The sequence below is a fragment of the Ranitomeya variabilis genome, chromosome 5 (genome assembly GCF_051348905.1).
Source record: "Ranitomeya variabilis isolate aRanVar5 chromosome 5, aRanVar5.hap1, whole genome shotgun sequence".
Taxonomy (NCBI): domain Eukaryota; kingdom Metazoa; phylum Chordata; class Amphibia; order Anura; family Dendrobatidae; genus Ranitomeya; species Ranitomeya variabilis.
In genome coordinates this window covers 312,304,629-312,327,475 of record NC_135236.1, presented here as the reverse complement: position 1 = coordinate 312,327,475, position 22,847 = coordinate 312,304,629, and the positions used below count along the sequence as shown (strand labels likewise).

Genomic DNA, 22,847 nt, shown 5'->3' with positions numbered 1-22,847 from the left:
TTCCACTACTGCCTGTAATTTAAGTATTGGTGTCCTTTTTCTTGTGCTACATTGTGTTTGGCTTCTACCAAGTTTTTACATTTGTCCTTTTATTTCTCTCTAGTGTTTCACTTGACTGCTGCCTGCTCTTCCAACATGTCCTCCAATGAAGGTTCCGAAAGTGGACATGACACAGATTATGTAATCACATTTGATTTACTGATTTGTATGTATTGACTGTCAATATTAGACATGTGTTAAATCATATATTTTCTTTACAGGTACCTGACAGTGCAGAAGAGCAGGGGCAGGCTAGTGGAAATGATTCTTCCCAGGGTCGTCGGCCTCAAGTTGCTGAGGAGGAAAGACGGGGTGTAAGTAGCCTTTATCATAGTTGTAATTGAATTTGTTTTCAGTTTAACTTACAAATTTTTGTATTTCATCTATAGGTTCCACAACGTGAGGAAGGACAACCAGATATTGATAATGAAGTCCTTATTCAAGCTGTGCAAGAGCGAGCAGCGTTGTGGGACACCTGTGATGGGAATCATTCCGACTCAGCTTTGATCCGACGACCCTGGGAAGAAGTGGCCAGATTGCTTTTGGATGATTGGGACCATGCAAGGCCACAAGTCAGAAAGGATTTTCGTACGTATAGCAATGTGGTCTTGCTGTAAATGTTGGTGTATTCTTACAATAATTTTTTTTTCTTCCCAATTCACAGTGAAGAGAGTAAAAGTTTGTTGGCGCTCGATGAAGGATCGCTTTAATAAGGACATGAGAGAGGAGATTCGGGTTCGAAGTGGTGCTGCTCGAAAAGTCAGAAAATATAAGTACCGTATATATTCGAGTATAAGCCGGCCCGAGTATAAGCCAACCCCCCTAATTTTGCCACAAAAAACTGGGAAAACTTATTGACTCGAGTATAAGCCTAGGGTGGAAAATACAGCAGCTACTAGTAAATTTCAAAAATAAAAATAGATACCAATAAAAGTAAAATTAAATGAGACATCAGTAGGTTAAGTGTTTTTGAATATCCATATTGAATCAGGAGCCCCATATAATGTTCCATACAGTTCATGATGGGCCCCATAAGATGCTCCAAACAAAATACACCCCATATAATGCTCCATATTAAAATATGCCCCATATAATGCTGCACAAAGGTTAATAATGGCCCCATAAGATGCTCCATAGAAACATTTGCCCCATACAATGCTGCATAAAAGGTTGATGGCCCCATAACATGCTCCACACATTATGGCCTCATAACATGCTCCACACATTATGGCCCCATGAGATGCTCCACACATTATGGCCCCATGAGATGCTCCACACACTATGGCCCCATGAGATGCTCCACACACTATGGCCCCATGAGATGCTCCACACACTATGGCCCCATGAGATGCTCCACACATTATGGCCCCATGAGATGCTCCACACATTATGGCCCCATGAGATGCTCCACACATTATGGCCCCATGAGATGCTCCACACATTATGGCCCCATGAGATGCTCCACACATTATGGCCCCATGAGATGCTCCACACATTATGGCCCCATGAGATGCTCCACACATTATGGCTCCATGAGATGATCCACACATTATGGCCCATAAGATGATCCACACATTATGGCCCCATGAGATGCTCCACACATTATGGCTCCATGAGATGCTCCACACATTATGGCCCATAAGATGATCCACACATTATGGCCCCATGAGATGCTCCACACATTATGGCCCCATAACATGCTCCACACATTATGGCCCCATAACATGCTCCACACATTATGTCCCCATGAGATGCTCCACACATTATGGCCCCATGAGATGCTCCATACATTGTGGCCCCATAAGATGCTCCATACATTTGCCCCATTTGCTGTTGCTGCGATTAAAATAAAAAAAAACATCACATACTCACCTCTCTTCGCTCAGGCCCCCGGCACTTGCGATAGTCACCTTCCTCGTTCCACCACTGCGTGCTGCTGTGTCTTCCATCCTCTGCACTGACTGTTCAGGCAGAGGGCGGCGCACACACTAATCGCGTCATCGTGCCCTCTGACCTTAACAGTCACAGCCAGAGGACGGAAGACAGAGCAGCGCGCAGCGATGGAAAGAGGAAGGTGACTATCGCGCAATGCTCACCTCCCCCAATATACTCACCTGCTCCCGGCGTGGTCCCTGGCAGCGTCTCACTGTCAGATGGTCTCCGGGAGCCGGCGGCATCTTCCTATGTTCGGCGGTCAGGTACCGCTCATTACAGTAATGAATATGCGTGCTGAGGAAATGTCAAAAAACAATCCACCCCCTCCACCCTCACCCCCGAATGTGCCTTTGTTTTCTAGTCTGTCCACACCTTCCCTTGGTTCTTTCCCATCCAATGTGTCAATCCCTTCCAATTTGTTTTCTACTCCTAATGTGTCCTCTTCCCCCAATGTGTCCTCTGTCAAGGTTTGTGACCCAATCCTCCAATTGCCTGCCACTTCCACTTCCCCAACCACTCCAAGCCCACCATCACAGCCCGACACCTGGGGTCCACCATGCCACTCCCTCTCGCAGAACCCGAAAATAATCACATTTTAATTTTTTTTTAAATTTTAAAATTGTTTTTCTTTTTGTTAATAAAAATTCTTTTGATTCATAATAACTGTCTCACTGTGTTTTCTTTAGCTCTTTATTTAAACGTGTGTATTGTTGAATGTATTGTTGAGTGAAGTATTAACGGGTGCTACAGTTAAGGTGTTTATTATTAAACTTACGTTAAAGGTGACAATATAACAGTCAGAAAAAAAGTACAGGTACATAACATTACAAGTACATTTGACTTATTTACAGCTTAAACCATTTCATCTTGCCATGACACACGTCCAATATCAGAGACAATGTAGGCAGCAAATTTATCCTTAATTTGGGCAACTTTGACTCCACTCCACAGTTCTTCTTGCCCTTGTCAGTCTGCAGTTGAAAATCCTTTTGGTGTGATTCAAGTTTCGACTTGAGTATGGTTTTATAAGGCTGGCACACATTTGAAACGCCTCATCCCCGACAGCAAATGGCATTGGTGGTCCTTCAGCGTTCGGAAAAGTTTGTGGCGGTGGAAAATTTTAATTATTAGCATACAATCGTTGTCCCATGTCAGAGTTTTTGAAAGTCTGAGTCATTTCCTTGTTCAAATGAGCCAACGTCAATGGCGACAAATCGACATTCAGCATTCGCAATCGCCATTAGAACAATGGAAAAGTATTTTTTATAATTGAAGTACTTGGATCCACTTCCAGCAGGTTTAAGAATTCGAATGTGTTTGCCGTCCACAGCCCCCACACAGTGGGGAAAATTAAAAAATGTCCTTGAATTTCTCAGCATTTTTCAGCCAGAGTTCAGTTGGGGGTTGTGAGAGAAATTCTGCACGCAGAACGTCACACAATGCACAGCAGGTGTCTCCAACAATCCCAGAAAGGGTGGACAGTCCAATCTGAAATTGAAAATGTAAAGATCTTAAGGTCTCTCCGGTAGCCAGGAATCTGTGGAAAAAAAGAAAATGGGGGAAAAAAGAAAAATCAGTACATGGCTTTTATAACAAGAATATTAATTAAAAGTGTTCCTTTTTCAAAATTACATATCTTAGAGGCACCAACAGACGTTCCTCAGCAGGAATTGCTCTACGTAGTTGCATGTCCTGCCTGGTGATGGATCCTCGCACACGATGCAGCAATTCATCGAAGCTCTGTTCAGACATCCTTGTGTATTCAAAAAGCTTTTGTGGGTTTTCACGAAGCTCGGTGTACAATGAGTGGTAGGCTCCATGGCTCTCTCAGACTTCAACAATGGGGTGTTGCCAATATCGACGACAACGTCTTCTCCATCTTTCTCTTCTCCTTTCTTCCTCATAAGCCACAGCAAAAGCTGTAGCCAATTTCAATCATAAAGCCAGATTCAAATTGAAGCTCTCCATGCTAAGATCCATCTTGCAGCAGGATACAGCAGCAAAAGAGGATTTCATCTGTGCAGGGTCTATATATAGAAATCCCATGAGCCACGCCCATTGGGAAATACCGTGCGCATGTGCATAAACAGCGCAAACGCATGCAAAGACTCATACAAACACATGCAGCGTTTTTTTGCCGTCATGCGTAAGATCATGCGGATAAAAAAATGCGTTTGCATGTGTTTTGGCATGCGTTTGCGCATGCTGATGATACACTGCGCACATAAACGCTAATGTGAACCTAGCCTAAGTGGTGTGTGCCTCCGTATGCACCTTGACACATACAGTATCTTACTTCAGTCAATTCTGTTCTTCATTAATTTTTTAATTTTTTCGACTTTTCAAAATTCTCTACGCCAGAATACTGTTGTAAAATCGTTGATGAATCAGGGCCTTAGTGTGCATTTTCATGAGCAGAATTCAGACTGTTAAATCTGTATCATTCGTTCATCACTTGTGAAATGGCTTCTACACAAGCCAACAAAAAATGACAGGGACAGAATAATTTCTAATATGACTTTTCTGTCCCCAAACATGTAATTGAAACTTGGCCCACCTCAATAGCAAAATTTTGTGGGATTTTATTTTCCAATAGTGCAGCAATTGGCTTGGCGTGGGTGGGCGAAGCTTCAGCTACGCCTCATCTGTTCTGTCTGGCCACACGCTATCACCCCAAAATTATACTTCAAACTAACCACATAGCCTTGTAGGCGATCGAGCAACAATAAAAAGTGTGGTTAGTTTTCAAATCTGCTGCCCGATAAAAGAACTCTATTGCAGTAAAAGGTACCGCCAGTCCTCCTATATTGTCAGTACTGGCTTGCCTAGAGCCAGCGCTGTCTGAGGAAAAACGAGCCTTATGTGTGCAATGTTTGTATGCAGAAGTGAGCACACTCACACTCTACTTGTTCTTGTAAAAAACGACCCCATAGTTTCATTGGCTTAAAAAAATTCTGATGTTTAAAAAAAAAAAAGAAAAAGAAAAAGTTTTGTTTAATTTTTCTATTGATGGAGCTATATATGGGATTTTTGTGCACTGAGCGGTAGATTTCTTGTGTTTTGATTTACTTCATTGCATTTTATTTCTAGCCAGAGCAGTATAGAAAAAAAATGCACATTTTGTATGACATTTCCTGTACAGGTTAACAATTTCATATCTTATCAGATTGAATTTTTAAGAACGCAGTAATACCAAATGTGCTGTTTATTATTTTTTTAATGTCTTTCTTTTTAACTGGGAAACAGGTGAGCAATTCAAATTTGTGTTGGTTTTTTTTTTCTTATTCCCTCAGAGGTCAATCAATCACTTGTACGGTTCCTTTAGTATTGCACTCTATACAGTACTCTTAATTATTGTCTCTTATAAGAAAACTCCTGTAAACTCTTCCTAAAAGAGTTAGAGTTGTGGCCAAAGTGAAAATTGCAAGATTACTAATTTCATCTTTTTAATAAAGCTCCTGATATGAAAAAAAAAAAGTGCCACTTTTTTTTTTTTAAATACATTTAACACAAAAGCCCAATTTAAACAACAGGTCATTTTCTGACAATGGCTTCCATTTAAAAGACTATTTATTAGAAGCCTTTTATTTTTTGACAGTGTTCTTGGGTTTTTTACCCATCTGCTTGACAATCAGATTTCATATGACTCAGAACTGAAACAAAAGGTTCAAATATAAATAGAATAACCTCACTTGTATGCGGAGAACATTTATGTAAATTGGATATTCCAAATTTTTACTTCTTGCCATGGTACAGTAGTTCTACAGCTTTTATAAAACCAAGAAACCTCATTATGTACCATGTAAATGCTGAAATGAATGCCGCGGTTCATGGTCCAAATATACGGATGTACTATATTATGTCATTAAGCATGGAGTAATTATACAAGACTACATACTCCGTGCACTGCTGGTCCTGAGCTGATAAGCATGGGCAGAGGAAATATGCACGTCCGTCTGATATAGGGTGAAAAAAGCAAAGCCAACAATCACTTCTATCATCATTTTCTTTCTTTCCTTCAGAAACAAGAAAACGGATCAATTAAAACTATAGAAATCACATGTTTAGTATGTTCCTCAGGACAATGTTCTCCTGACTCCTAATTCTGTGTGAACATTAAAGGTTTTACCACACTTGTTAACTAAGTACCGTATGTTATTTACTTGTACTATTACTCTGCACTTATTTACTTGCTGCAGGGTATACAGTACGTTCATGTAGTCTTTTTATTGGGTTTTGTCGGAGAAATGGCCACAGTGTATATGTGCTCCTACACATCGCACGTATACTAACTTGTGCTCTGGCTCTTTTCTTTGGTAGAGCGTTTTATATCCTTCACAATATACCACTTCTAATTCACAGGTGAACAATAAAAACACTATATTCTAAGCCGTAAAAGCTGCAGATAGCTATGGGTACCAGTAATCAATCACCTATAATTATTCGGGTTTTACATTATAACCACAGGTACTTACGGTAAGTCAGAAGAAGCGCCCAGCCTGGTGAACACATCAGATTCCTCTGCTGCAGTATTTAGCATCAGAAGACTATTGAGATGCCGTGGAGCAAGCTGTCAGTACTGCCTTGGCAAATGATTTTACACTGAGGGTTTCTGCTTTTAAGCTCACTGACTCTTTGAAGATGAAGGGCCATTTTCTTGTCAAGTTATTCACAGTCTATTAATCCTTCAGCTCCTTACTACAGCGTTCCTTCAAAAGGTTATTCTAAATTCTCACCTATCCACAGGATAGCGGACAACGTGCTGATCCGTGGAGTCTGAGGACGCAGTCATCACTCCAGCCATTGTCTATAGGAGTGGGGTAGAGTTGGCATCCTTGGCCACTGCTCCATCCTGATGGGGCATTTCAGAGACCCGCTTTATGACTTGGGGTGGGATGGGATCACGTCAATAAACAATACCTGTCAATGTTGTGAATAACCCTCTACATACACAGACTTCTGACCGAACAGACCGATCTTACAAGCTAGCCTGCATTGGCCAATTACACGCCTCAGATAACCTGTTAGGCTAGAACCACTTCTGATCTTCCTCATTTACTAGAATCATTATGAAATAAAACATTTCTATTCCCCATGATTGAGTTATCTTTTAAATGCTGTTTATAAGCTACCGTCATTGGACAGACAGATTTTTAATGACATCAGATGAGTCAAATTTCAAATCAGATCAATTAACCACTGAAGCGGACCATACACATTAGATGGCTGCCGGCCAAACGATGCTTTGGCCAATTGTTCAGCAAACAGAAACCTCTACTAGCTCTCCCATACTCAGGAGTGCTCATTCAGCCGAGCGCTCATGTAATCTTTATGAGAAAGACGTCGACTGACGTTGGCCGGTGGTCTATCAATACCATAGTCAAAACTCGTACATGAGTGATTGATGACCTCCCCCACAATCAGATAGTCGGTGCCCCATACACATTGTCCATCAATATCGGCAGGTTTGGCCAACATTATTCTATGTGTACGGGGGCCTTTACCCCATACTAATTGGGGGTTATATTTTGCTGATGAGAAAGAAATTGGTGAAATATCTGAACACATAAATGCATATTAACACTGCAGGCCATTTAGAAATACCTGACATCATCTGTTATTCATACCACCTACCTATATGAACGGCTAAATACAGCGCTATAAATTATTATTGATGACTTACACTTCCTTGGGTTGAGGGTAAAATGGTACTCTACATATATTTCCATGCAATGTCAGCATCTTCTGGCACAATTTGAGGTCATGAAATATGTTTTACTTAGGAGGAAGATCAATAAACCAATTGACTTCTTTAGTAACTCAGCAGATCCGTTATTTACTATGACGTTTATGATTTTAGGCGTTTTTCATTCAACGTAACATTTGCAACAGAAAAGCTGACTTCACAAAATAGAAATAAAAGAAAGAAAAAAGCTTCATCATTTTCATGGACATCCTTACAGAATTTAGTCATTACGAGCCATAGAAAAGTAAATTGAGCTCAGAAAACACACGAAGGCATGAAAACAATAGGAGGGAAAGAATTGACAAAAAGCTTAGAATCTAAAGTTCCCCCATATGCATTAAATAAAGGTAATCCAAAGCCACGGATTCCTGTGGGACTGGCAGACCACCTAATGTATAGGGGCCTCCCCTCCTTATGTTGTGGGACAGATGGACTGGAATTCAATCACCTGTTCCTTAGTTCGGCAAGGAGAGTGGCTTTCTTATAGTGGACACGTATCAGAGCTGAGAGTTCCTGTGCATGGGGAAGTCAGAAGAATCTGACAGTTATAATGCGTATGGCCAGTGGTGAGTATGTTCACACATCATATCATCACAGTGTTTATTAAAGGAATTGCAAAAAAAACAAAAAAGAGGCCGATACCTCCAGGTGATGTGCTGCAGAACGTTATAAGGATTAGCTCCATTCATGGTGGCTAAAAGACAGCTTTTCTGTGAGAAATCCACCTGAAAATACTCATCCTTACAGTCTTCGTTTCTGCAGTGTGCAGACATTGCTGCCCAGGTTTTTCCTTAAGCTAGTAAATGGGGTACAAAAATCAAAATTCACTAGCATTGGAAGGGGGATGTCAGTGGATATACAGAGGTTGCCCACACTTGGGACCAAAGTCTGCACTCAAGCTATGTGACTAGAGACTGGCAACTGTGACACGCTTGCTACCACGATTCCCCTGTATTTCCGGTACGAGAGGGCGGTCACATGATATGTGATTTGGACGTGAACTCACAAACAGGAAGAGATTAGTCGGTACGTGACTACAAATATGTAAATTGCAAACAGCAGTCCCGCTACCACCTACTAGCACCAGGAACTCCACGGAAACGTGACAGTGTGCGCACTGCACACTGTCACGATTCAGCAGTGTGCACTTAGGGTGACTGCATACTTTTGTCCCAGGCCTGGACATCCCTGTGAATTAGGTATTTGGCACAGAATCTGTGCAGAAATTCTCACAAAGGGCTGAAGTTGTCAACAGGTCCTAAACTTTTGATGAAAAACATCCCCAAAGCAAAATATAAAAAAACAAAAACGTATACAAGAGTAATGAGTTTACTCAAAATTTAAAAAAAAACAAAACACATATTTGGGTAGGATGAAGACGATTTCGACATGACAGGTGGCATCTTATTCCATAGAGTAGAAGAATAGAAGCCATCTCTGTGTGCGATCGTCACTTATGTTAAGCTACGCATGTCAATATTTCACATACGTAAGGAAATAGTTATATAGGCGCTGACCCCTTGATGTAGAACGAATACAGTGTGTTAGATCAGTATACTGGGATGCAGCAAGAATCCATCTGCTGGAGAAGGCTCGGAGCTGCCGCCGCGGTTTATTTATATCAGTGGTGGAACTCCCACTTAGCACATCTAATAAAAGACTGCAGCAGATACATGTTACAGACAGCAGCAAATCCAGTTTTCCATTTCACATTAACAAAAGCGAGATCTGATGAGAAATCACTTGTGTCTGTAAGATGCAACCCCAACGACAATTGCTGGGCACTCAAGTTATTAGCGAGCGGCCATTCACTCCGCTGAGCAGAAAATGGTCAATTAAAATCCTGGCTACTCACGGTTGTGTGAAGTCATGTGTCACAAAATCAGAGCTCTTGAAGAGTAAGAAGATGTCACTCAGGCTTCTACATTTCAACGAGCTGTTCAAGGCGATCCAATAGGCGTCCTAGTCAGGGCAGAAAAATAACCACAAAGTAATCAGTTCTGTGTTAAGGGCGCATCAGTAACAACGGGGAAAAAGGAAGACGATTTCTAATCACCAAGACTGGGGCTGGAGAGCTGCTGCACATGCATGACAAGTGGGCAAGCAAAATCAGTAGCTATGGTGTGACGGATGCCCCCATAGGATGGCAATTGGGTCACCTAATGTGTGCAGGTTCATGAATTGGAGATGCCTCACTGCAACTTAAATGGGATGCCGAAAGCAGGACAACTCCAGTCAAGGCAGCATTGTCACTCGCTAGCCAGGACAATCTCATTATACAAAAAAAAAGTCATTTAAGGGCAAATTTACTGCTATATTGCACTAATAATAAATTCTCAAGCACTAGACTTGCCTATTCTTAGTGGTTATCCACCCTGTCTAATAGAGGGGTGAAAAGTCCAGAGCTAGGATACCAATATGCCCTGCTGACATGGGATGCGTTCTTTTTGCATTATTTTACAAAGCCTATAGATCAAAATAAGTCTGTAAGGCCTCATTCACACATCCATGTTTAAGCATGATTTCACATATAGGTGGTTTCTGTTGTTCTGGCACCTCAGGGGCTCTGCCAATGTAACATGGCACCCTCAAACCATTCCATCAAAATCTGAACTCCAACATGGCGCCTCTTCCCTTCTGAGCTTTGCACTGTGCCTCAAAAGCAGTATTCCCCTACATATGGGCTATCGGTGTACTCAGGAAAAAATTGCACAACAAATTTGTGAGGAAAATGTGATTTTATTATTTTCACTGCTCAGCGTTATAAACTTCTGTGAAGCACCTGGTTGTTCAAGGTGCTCACCACACATCTCAATACATTCCTTGAGGGGTCTAGTTTCCAAACGCGACATGGCCTCCGCCAATTGTTCCAGCAAATTTTGCATTCAAAAAGTGAAATGGCGCTCTTTTCCTTCCGAGCTCTGCCGTGCGCCCAAACAGTGGTTTTCTCCCTCATAATAGGGTATTGGCATGCTCAGAAGAAATTACACAACAAATTTTGGGGTCCATTTTTTCCTGTTACCCTTGTCAAAATAAAAAAATTTGGATCTGAAGTAAGCTTTATGTGAAAAAAAGTTTAATCATTTTTTTTCTACATTCCAAAAATTTCTGTGAAGCACCTGAAGGGTTAATAAACTTCTTGCACGGTGCTTTTAGAATGGTGTCACTTGTGGGTATCTTCTATCAAATAGATCTTTCAAAGTGACTTCAAATGTGATGTGGTCCCTAAAAAAAAAAAAAATGGTGTTGTAAAAATGAGAAATCGTTGGTCAACTTTTAACCCTTATAACTTCCTGACAAAAAAACAAACAACAAATTTGGTTCCAAAATTGTGCTGATGTAAAGTAGACATGTGGGAAATGTTACTTATTAAGTATTTGGTGTGACATATCTCTATGATTTAAGGGCATAAAAATTCAAATTTTCACCAAATTTCCGTTTTCTTCGCAAATAAACGCAAGTCATACTGAAGAAATTTTACCACTATCATGAAGTACAATATGCCACGAAACAAAAAAACAATCTCATAATCAAAGGGATCCATTGACGCGTTCCAGAATGGTAAAAATTGGCCTGGTCATTAACATGCAAATAACCCTTGGGGGTAAAGGGGTTAAACACATCCAATTGTGGAAGTTATTATTATTCCAAGATCTATTGATTAAAATGAACTTTTGTTTGTGGGGAAAACCCCTTTAAGTTCCTCAGACTGGAAATTGGTGGAGATCTTAGTGGTGGGATCCAGACCTATCAAGAAATACCACTTATACAATGGATAAAGAGAACCTATTCAGGTTGGAATATCTTTTCAAAGCTATTGTGCATAAGTTTAGAAACTTAAACTGGCTACAAGAAATATTCCAAATGGAAAAACATTACAGGTCTGTTAAGTCCCCGAAAGAACCAGCTCCGATTCTCACCAAGCTTCGTTTCCTCTATTGAACCAGTATGTCAAGACAGCACATGATCATGATACCATATAAAGCAAGTGACCAATAAAGTCAGAGGTCAAGTGGCAATACTCCAGGAAAAAAGACAAAGTCCGGTAGAGAACACCATCAGTGATGGAGTAGAGAGAACTGTTTTGGTTAATTTCTTTAATTCCCATTCTACTGTTGCCAGTTTAGGCTTTCGAGACCAAGCCTAATTTTTATTCCCAGTGGATTTGCATGCTTGGGGTCACGAGCCAACTAGATGGGTTCGGCTTCTGTAAATAGAAGTAAACTGAGAACCGTATCGTGACCACAAGAATCTAAAATCGCACTAGGAATACCAGGAAATCATGACAGCGAGCTCATCAAATGTTATGGTTTATGAAGCCAAAGAAAAACAAAAAAGCAGCACCAACAGCTGGTTAAATCACTCACACCCGCTCGCTTGTTTTCCTATCAGCGCAATATAGCCCTTTTCTGATGTGAGGTGCTCTTGCTTGGAAAACTCCAATCGTGCATGCAAAAATTGTATAAGAACAGCGAGCACTCACCATCATCTTGTGTCCAAACTTTATTGTGGCATATTAACAATAGCAGGTATGGTCAGGGAGAAATGTGCTGGCCCAAGACGATGGCCATTTCGCGCTCCTGCGCTTCCACGGGTCTTGATCGTGCTCATCAAATGTAATGGACCTTGTTTCAAACCTGGGCAACCTCAACAAGTGAGAGTGATCAATGAGTGGAACAGGCTGCCACAAGAGGTGGTGAGTTCTCCTTCAATGGAAGTCTTCAAACAGAGGCTGGACAGACATCTGTCCGAGATGGTTTAGTGAATCCTGCATTAAGCAGGGAGTTGGACACGATGACCCAGGAGGTCCCTTAAAACTCTAACATTCTATGATTCTTTACGTAAATTTCCTAATCCTATATATTTATTTATATTCTCTTTTGAAGTGACTTTGATGGTATATACTGGAAGAGGCCCAAGACCTCATTGGGAAGATTAACCCTTCCGATGCTTCATAGTAATTAATGCAAAGTGGAATAAAAAAAATTACTTTTTTTTATTTAAAAAAAAAAAAAAAAAAATGTTGATTTAGATCAATATTTTCATTTACACAACGGATATTAGGACAAAATGAACGGTAGAATTTCGGAAAGGAAGGTGCGCTGTTTGACTTTTAGAGCACAGATTTGGCTGATATACATGGCGGACAACACATCACATTTGGAGAGCCCTGGAATTGCCAAAATAAGAAAAATAAACAAAAAGTGACCCCATTTTGGAAACTATGTACCTCATGGAATTCATCTAAGGATGTTGTTAGAATTTTCAACACACAGTTGTTGCCTAGATTTTCCCAACATTGGGCTGTAAAAATGAAAAATTAATTTTTTTCCCCTAAAATGTTGTTTCAGCGTCAATTTTTTTTGTATACAAGGGGTAATAGGAGAAAATGGACCCAAACAATAGGTTACACCAAACAATACCTTATAGTTTTTTGTAAAGTACTGATTGGGCACACGGCAGGGCTCGAGTGTCCGTGTAACACCGATGCTGGAAAACAATACTGATGTCATCAGGGTTTTGGACCAGTGTGCCATCCTTTTTCCCCGATATGGCTTAAGAATAATGAATTCCAAAGCTTATCCTATACTTTGCAATGTTGTACACGTGCAACACACGGACGGCACACGGATGACACGAGGATGCCATCCATGTGCTGTATGTGTTTTACACGGACCCATAGACACGTATTGGCCCTTATCATCCGTGCTGCTGGTAAAAAACTAACATGTCTCCGTGTGGTCTGTACGGACACATCGACATGTGGGCAGTACCATAGATTATAATGGGAACGTGTGGTATCCGTGAAATAAACTGATGCCACATGTACATGTGAAGGGAGCGCTATATACCTATATACCTGTTGTAAAAATGTGGCCAGGGAAAATATAGCCCATTAGTGACCACCATAAAAAGGAGAATGATGGTGGTCATTAAGGGATTACGAGGATCTGTCATCCTATTATGTAATATTGCAGTGATCTCTTAGACCTGATGAGACCAGTGTACTTACTTTGCAAATCCATGCCAGAATGGCTGTATAATCTTGATATTAAGATGAGCATTTTATGAATCCAGCTAGCATATTTAGTCTCACCCGGCCTGACTGACAGCTGCAGCTTGTACTGAGCAGTGTGAGATCTCAGCAGCAGGAAGGATACCAATAAGTTGTCAATAAGAATAGGTGGTGAGAGATCAAGTTTGGCTAGATAATCCTTTATAAAAAGTAATCCAACAAGGAATTTCACAGTAAATACACCTGCCTTATCAGGTCTGAGATTTATTTAGCAATGTATGCAGGTTGTGAAATTTGGCAATATTCCCAGAAAGCCCTGTAAATCAATATCACAGTTTGACAAACCTATCTGGTTACATTTATTAGTGATTACATCTATCACCAGAATATCCCACATCTTCCATTTAGTTCACAATATGCCGGGACGCCTTATGTGCACACATGTCTGCTTTCACTGCATTGCTGCCTCATGTTAAAGTTTCACAATACGCTACATTGTTTTGTGATTGATATGTTATTTAATGCATTTCAGAAAGTCACTGATTCAGAAATTTTGCCTTGTGTCAAAAAAGCAGACTGTCTTCATGAAGAACTTGTCAAAGACTGCGCGGCCAATGAACTGCACATCGTGCAGCGAATCCCGGGTCTAGTTGCATTGCTAATGGGAAAAAAACTCTTACACAGCAGAAATACTCATCACTACATCAGAGCTCCGGGTGACAAGTTCTTGTCTACATTAAACTGGAAGCATGCTCAAAGTGCCACCGATTACACAAACATTCCCAACCGAGCGGAAATTCTTCCCAGCACAGGCAGAGGAAAAAAAGAGGAAAGTTTTTAACTAATGATGAGCAAATGTGCTCGGATAAGGTGTTATCTGAGCATGCTTGAGTCCTAACCAAGTGTCTTTGTTTGTGCTTGATAAATATGATAGAGTCCCTGCGCCTTGCATGTCTCGGGGCTATTAGACAGGGATTGTCTGTCTGTTAGACAATCCCTGCATGTGTTGTGGCTGTATAACAGCCGCAAGACATGCAGCCGCAGGGACATTTTTTGAGCACGTCAAAGACACTCGGTTAGGACTCGAGCATGCTCAGATAACACCTTATCCGAGCACATTCGCTCATCACTATTTTTAACTTTTGGAAGAGCTGTGTGCTTTTCTTGCTCTGGCTCTTTACATTCAGATGGGCAGAACTCACCTTTAGGGCAGCATTGCTGCACAACGCCTTGTATGTTACTGTATGAATTGTGCTCTCTAAAAAGGTACAAACGAGACACTCTGCAGGACTTCTTGGACTACATAGGCAATCAGAAATTATGTCAAGGTTGTCCACTGAGAACAGACAGATGGCACATGGTTCCCCATCAGCACTACCATTTATTAAATGCCTGAACATTGAACAGATTTTTTTTTTTTACAGAAATGCATATATTTGAAGATTTAAAAAAACCAACAAAAAAAAAACAAAAAAAAAAAACTATTTCTGCAGTTGGGAATCATTTTGTATTGGTTGCCTTCTACAGCCTCTGTGTCGCACTATATATTGCAGGCTGCAGAATGAGTTACCTGAGATACTGCCAGTGAGCTTGTTCTGACAGTCTGATGGGAGAATAGGTAACTTTTTGTTTTCTGTCTACTTATGAGCTTCTCTCAGCTAATTTTTAACTAAAGATTAAACCAAAGTTGAATGTACAGTGAAAGAGTCTGTATAAGTAAAAGGGTGCAAAATGTTTAATGAAACCGAATTGAATAAAGTATTCTTAGCCCTAAATACATGAATTTAAGAACAAAAACTGTACCCCAAAGTGACAAGCCCTTTAGGGTATGTGCACACGTATTCTTGGCCACTGCGGATTTTTCTGCACCAGATTTGATAAATCTGCAGGGCAAAAACGCTGCGTTTTTGCTGCAGATTTATCGTGGCTTTACCGCAGTTTTTACTGCGGTTTTACACCTGCGGTTTTCTATAGTAGCAGCTGTAAAACCGCTGTGGAATCCGCAAAAAGAAGTGACATGCTGCGGAATGTAAACCGCTGAGGAATGTAAACCGCTGCGTTTCCGCGCGTTTTTTTCCGCAGCATGTGCAGAGCGATTTTGGTTTCCCATAGGTTTACATTGAGCTGTAAACTCATGGGAAACTGCTGCGGACCCGCAGCTGCAGAAACGCTGCGGATCCGCAGCAAAATCCGCATCGTGTGCACATACCCTTAAAGGCCAATTTCATTCTGTGCCTGCAGAGTTAGCAGTATGTGGCAGGAAAGATGCCGGCGTCAAATGTATCCATAGGCCCCAATTCAACATATGGAGGTCAAGGAAGGGCCTTGTGATCCTGTTGAGCTGGTATACAGCAGTATTATCTTTTTTATGTAGAGAACAATGCAGCCGACTGTATTACTCTACACAGGAAGATCCAGCAGAAAACATGTACAGATATATATATATATATATATATATATATATATATATATATATATATATATATATATATATATATATATATATACACACACACACACACTGTATGTATATAAATTATGTATATATAATTAGAGTTATATATACAATATATATATTTTATTAATGTTAAAATTGTGTTTCTTGGGCAGTATCCCATGCTTTGACTTTAATCAGAATCTGAAGGACCTCCCTTGGAAATTACATTTCTACTCATTTTCAAATAAGACTATCCTTAGCAATTAATTTTTTCTCCTTAGATGGGAAATCATTTTGACTTGATGAAATTACTGATAGATTTGTTTTGACCTTATGGGCCAAGTTTGGAACTCATCATCAATACAAAACAAACTTTTCTTTTAATTTAAAAAAGAAAAAAAAAAAAGGAAAATTACAGGAAAATGTCCGAATGTCTAATGCTGGTTTCAGCAGTAACAGTATAGCTAAGGTCAAGAGTATATTTATGTCATTGGCCATGTCTCTGCCCTTTATGGGGTCTTTGATACTAAGCCCACATCTTTCTCCAGCACTTAATGACTGATTTAATCAGCCACCAAGTGCCTCTGACAGCCGTGGGTGGATCCAAGATCCCCCCGCGGCTCTTAACCAGTTAATTGCTGCTGTCAATCACGGACAGCGGCATTTAACATGCGCAGGAATGCAGCATGTTATCCATCCCACCTATCGGTAAACCCGTCATATGTTCACAGGGCGCCGATAGGTTGCCATGACAAAAATGGAGAAATTGTGCATAATCACCGCTGCTAGTAAGTAGGAATGTAAATCCGAAGATTTCATCCATTATACGTTCATGCTTAAAACATACAACTCTGCCCTTCACCTCTCCAAACAAACCTATTTCACCACCCTCATCACCTCACTGTCCAACAACCCAAAACATCTCTTTGACACTTTTAATTCCCTACTCAACCCAAGAGTGCAGGTCCCAACCACTGATCTCAACGCTGGTGATCTGGCCAATTACTTCAAAGAAAAAATTGACCACATCCGACAGGAAATTATCTCCCAATCCCTTCATACCATGCACTGCCCTCCCTCCCCCACTGCATCTAGTTCACTCTCTGACTTTGAACCTGTTACAGAAGAACAAGTAGTAATCCGGCTGCTTGCTTCTCTCGCCCAACCACTTGAACCAGTGACCCCATTCCGTCACATCTCCTCCAGTCCCTTTCCCCTGCTGTCTCCTCTCACCTAACAAAAATATTCAACCTTTCTCTCTCTTCCGGTATCTTTCCCTCCTCATTTAAGCATGCCGTCATACATCTATTACTTAAAAAACCATCCCTCGACCAAAACTGTGCCGCTAATTATAGACAAGTCTCTAATTTCATCTTCATCTCTAAACTCCTGGAATGCCTGGTCCACTCCCGTCTTATCCGCTATCTCTCAGATAACTCTTTTCTCGACCCTCTTCAATCTGGTTTCCGCTCTTTACACTCTACTGAAACTGCCCTCACTAAAGTCTCTAATGATATACTAACAGCTAAATCTAATGGTCACTACTCCATGCTAATTCTCTTGGATCTCTCTGCAGCATTCGATACTGTGGATCATCAGCTCTTCCTCACTATGCTACACTCCATCGGCTTCAAGAACACCATTCTCTCCTGGTTCTCCTCCTATCTCTCTGATCGCTCTTTCACTGTATCTTTTGCTGGTTCCTCCTCCTCTCATCTTCCCTTTACTGTTGGGGTTCCTCAAGGATCAGTTCTAGGCCCCCTCCTCTTCTCTTTGTATACTGCCCCTATTGGACAAACAATCAGTAGATTCGGTTTCCAGTTCCATCTCTATGCTGCTGACACCCACTTCTGCTCCTGATATCACGCCTGCCTTTCAAGAAAACAGCAGTGATTGTCTTACCGCTGTCTCTAACATCATGTCCTCCCTCTATCTGAAACTGAACCTGTCAAAAACTGAACTCCTCGTGTTTTCTCCCTCTACTAACCTACCTTTGCCTGACATTGCCATCTCAGTTTGTGGTTCCACCATTAATCCCAAGCAACATGCCCGCTGCCTTGGGGTCATCCTTGATTCCGAGCTTTCATTCACCCCCCACATCCGATCACTGGCTCGCTCTTGTTATCTGCATTTCAAAAACATTTCTAGAATTCGCCCTTTTCTTACTTTCGACTCTGCAAAAACTCTCACTGTTGCGCTTATTCATTCTCGTCTGGACTATTGTAACTCTCTACTAATCGGTCTCCCTCTTACCAAACTCTCCCCTCTCCAATCTGTCCTGAATGCTGCAGCCAGGATTATATTCCTCACCAATCGTTATACCGTTGCCTCTACCTTGTGCCAGTCATTACACTGGCTACCCATCCACTCCAGAATCCAGTACAAAACTATATTTCTCATTCACAAAGCACTCCATGGCTCAGCACCACCCTACATCTCCTCTCTGGTCTCAGTCTACCACCCTACCCGTGCCCTCCGCTCCGCTAATGACCTCAGGTTAGCATCCTCAATAATCAGAACCTCCCACTCCCGTCTCCAAGACTTTACACGTGCTGCGCCGATTCTTTGGAATGCATTACCTAGGTTAATACAATTAATCCCCAATCCCCACAGTTTTAAGCATGCCCTAAAAACTCATTTGTTCACACTGGCCTACCATCTCAACGCATTAACCTAACTATCCCTGTGTGGCCCATTAAAAAAAAACAAAAAACAAAAACATAATCAGGTTCCACGCATCATGTTCTCATACGCTTTATGCAGTTAATAGCCCTCTGTGTCTGTACTGCTACATACTTAGGCTGTTAACTGGTTCATGCAGCTTTACATGAACACCCGATCCTTACACTATGGCTGGTACGAACAACGAAAGCAATTTTTACCATCCACCTCTCGTGTCTCCCCTTTTTCCTCATAGTTTCTAAGCTTGCGAGCAGGGCCCTCAATTCTCTTGGTACCTGTTTTGATCTGTGTTTATGGTTATGCTGTAATGTCTATTGTCTGTCAAAGTCCCCTCTATAATGTAAAGTGCTGCGGAATATGTTGGCGCTATAGAAATAAAATGTATTATTATTATTATTATACAGGATACCTAGTTATACGATTGTGGTTTTAGTAGTTGACTCGTTTCGAAGTTTGCATACTTCTGCCACAGGACTTAACCACAGATGGGTTGTCAAGACCCCCATGCCTGTCATAACGAAGCTCCTGTGAACGCTGACTCGTGGATGACGTTCACAGGAAATTATGATTTCTTCTACACATAGCAGTCTTAGGCTTACTTGTGTGTTTTTAATGTGTTTTTATCACTGTTGTATTTTGATTCAATAAAGAATTTTTTTTGTTACCTTGTAGTTCTGTGTGCACCCTCCCTGACATATTTGCAATTGTTGTGTTCAGAAATGTCTGATCTATCAAAATATAAAAACCACGAATTCGACCGGTAAGCGGCGGAAGGAGAAAAAAAAAAATTAAAAAAAGCCAGATTTACGGTTTGGGCTGTCAAAACATTGCAATAAAATGCAATAACAGGCACTAAAAACATTGTATTTATCCCAAATTGGTAACAATAAAATGGTCAGCTCAAATCGCACAAAATAAGCCCTCACCCAGCCCCAGATCTCAAAATGAAAACACTACGGTCTCAGAAAATGGCGACCTATGCCTGGAGAATCATAATGGCAGGTCAGTTTTAGCATTTAGTGAACATGGTAAATAAAAATCCCGAAAATTGTGGAATGGAACTTTTTTTTTTGCACTTTCACTGGGGCGAAGGACTGGTCAGAGAGCTACCACAATATGGTTAAGGATAATAACATGGGACCCCTCCAACAGCTGCCCGAGGAAGCCAACGCAAAAAAGCGCATTGGGGCTGCTGTGGTGGCATCCCACATGGGTTAATTATAGGTGCGAGCTGTCTTCTTGTTATTTCTGTGACTGCATGTAATTTAAGGCATTCACTATTACCAAGCACTCATTGATACTGCCATTTTGATGCACTATGTAGACTGCAGTCACAGCAGTTAAGTTTAATGAACTTTTTTAGCACTAGCAATTTAATATAGTTTAATCAGGTTCATGCTCATCCCATCTCCATGATTATAATGACTATTGGGTGTCATACTTTTTAACACCTGACTTGTGTCACTGATCATGTCTTATATGTATTAAAGTTACTTGCCTATGTATATTGTTGAATTAATTAAACAAAATTGTGATATTTTTCATATGGCTCACTTACTCCTGTTTATTTGGTACTAGACGGTGGCCCGATTCTAACGCATCGGGTATTCTACATATGTATGTAGTTTATTTATGAAGTTTTCAGAATAATGCAATATATACACAGGATTCGGCTGGCGGGGCGCGACCAATTAGCGAAGCGTGGTTCAAATTCCGCGCCAATTCGCGGCCGGACTACGCCTATCGCTGATTGTTCGCGGCCGGCCGGGCGTGACCAATCAGTGAAGCCAGGGCCGGCTCCTGGTTTTTGAGGGCCCCGGGCGAAAGAGTCTCAGTGGGCCCCCCTCTTTAACAGATACCATGATTCATGATGCACAGATACCGCAGAGAAATATACCACAGCCAAGTAGCATATAACACAGACTACGTAGCATATAACACAGCCCACGTAGCATATAGCACAGGCCACGTAGTATATAACACAGCCCACGTAGCATACAGCACAGCCCACGTATCATAGCACAGCCCAGTAGCATATAACACAGCCACATAGCATATAGCACAGCCCACGTAGCGTATAGCACAGCCCACGTAATGTATAGCACAGCCCACGCAGTGTATAGCACAGCCCACGCAGTGTATAGCACAGCCCACGCAGTATATAGCACAGCCCACGCAGTATATAGCACAGCCCACGCAGTATATAGCACAGCCCACGCTGTATATAACACAGCCCACGCTGTATATAGCACAGCCCACGTAGTATATAACAGCCCACGTAGTATATAACAGCCCACGCAGTATATAGCACAGCCCATGCAGTATATAGCACAGCCCACGTAGTATATAACAGCCCACGTAGTATATTGCCCAGCCATGTATATTGCACAACTACGTTGTATATAGCACAGCTCACGTAGTATATAGCACAGCTCACGTAGTATATAGCACAGCTCACGTATATAGCACAGCTCACACAGTATGGCATGGCCCGGAGCGTCGCGAGGAGCGGGAAAGGCGCCGGAAGGTGAGAATATAATGATTTTTTATTATTTTTAACATTAGATCTTTTTACTATTGATGCTGCATAGGCAGCATCAATAGTAAAAAGTTGGTCACACAGGGTTAATAGCAGCGTTAACGGACTGCGTTACACCGCGGCATAACGCAGGGTAACGCAGCCATTAAGCCTGTGTGAGCGCTGACTGGAGGAGGCACTGACAGAGTAGGAAGGGGCGAATTCGCGGCCGGACTGTGCCCGTCGCTAATCAGCGACGTGGGATTTCTGTGACAGACAGCCAAACAGACAGACACACGGAAGTGACCCTTAGACGATTATACATATAGATTGCAGTCTACATTTCGAATTGTTCATAATTGACATTGTTTGGCCCTGACACTGATAGGCACTGGGCCTTATCTACATGGTGGCATACTATGTATTCTGTTCTATTGATATTGTTTCAGTCTCTGTAGGATAAAGCAATCCTATCTATTACATTGTTTAGATTTTGGGTAGATATAATTTTTTTTAAGTATCTGATCGTGGCTAGGAAAGATTTTTAATGATGTCCTTAATTAAATAACACAAGAAATATGGTGAAAGTACATATGGCAAGTTACCCTAGGAGAACTCCAGTTCAGCTTAGGAAAAACACTTCCTCCAAGGGAATTAATAGCTTCTTGTACTTTTGTAGAAAATTCTGGGAACTCTGGGGCCTGAAAGAATAAGATCACAACAAAGTAACACAATACCACAGGCACATTCAATGGCTCCAGCCTCCGAGCATAAAATAAGGTGAAAGTAAACAAATAAAGGAACGTACCGTAAGTGTCGTTGTGTTCTCATCATCTGACCACTTAAGAGAAATAGAGAAGATTAAACTTAGCTTGTATAACATTTTAAGACATAGGAACCATTTTTGAAATACAGGTCACTGGAAATAGTGTGGTGTCTAATTATTAATTGGTCATTTATTAGTTTAACCACTTTGATACCATAGCACTCAACCCAAGGAGCAGGTTGCCCATGTTGAAGTGTGTGTGTCTGTGTATGTATGTATGCATGTATGTATGTATGTACAGTACAGACCAAAAGTTTGGACACACCTTCTCATTTAAAGATTTTTCTGTATTTTCATGACTATGAAAATTGTACATTCACACTGAAGGCATCAAAACTATGAATTAACACATGTGGAATTATATACTTAACAAAAAAGTGTGAAACAACTGAAATTATGTCTTATATTCTAGGTCCTTCAAAGTAGCCACCTTTTGATTTGATGACTGCTTTGCACACTCTTGGCATTCTCTTGAGGAGCTTCAAGAGGTAGTCACCAGGAATGGTCTTCCAACAATCTTGAAGGAGTTTCCAGAGATGCTTAGCACTTGTTGGCCCTTTTGCCTTCACTCTGCGGTCCAGCTCACCCCAAACCATCTCAATTGGGTTCAGGTCTGGTGACTGTGGAGGCCAGGTCATCTGGCCTAGC

The 22,847-nt window shown here is 41.3% G+C and overlaps 1 protein-coding gene across 1 annotated transcript in view; it reads right to left on the bottom strand.

Annotated features, from left to right (window-relative positions):
• Window positions 1–22,847, bottom strand: part of CDC123 (cell division cycle 123) — a 108,468-nt gene that overhangs the window by 51,602 nt on the left and 34,019 nt on the right. Inside the window, exons 4-6 of the mRNA XM_077264585.1 lie at window positions 22,182–22,214; window positions 21,979–22,074; window positions 9,576–9,682 (exon numbers count right to left, since the gene is read on the bottom strand). Of these exons, the coding sequence (XP_077120700.1) occupies window positions 9,576–9,682; window positions 21,979–22,074; window positions 22,182–22,214 (236 nt within the window). The remainder of the gene's footprint in view (window positions 1–9,575; window positions 9,683–21,978; window positions 22,075–22,181; window positions 22,215–22,847) is intronic.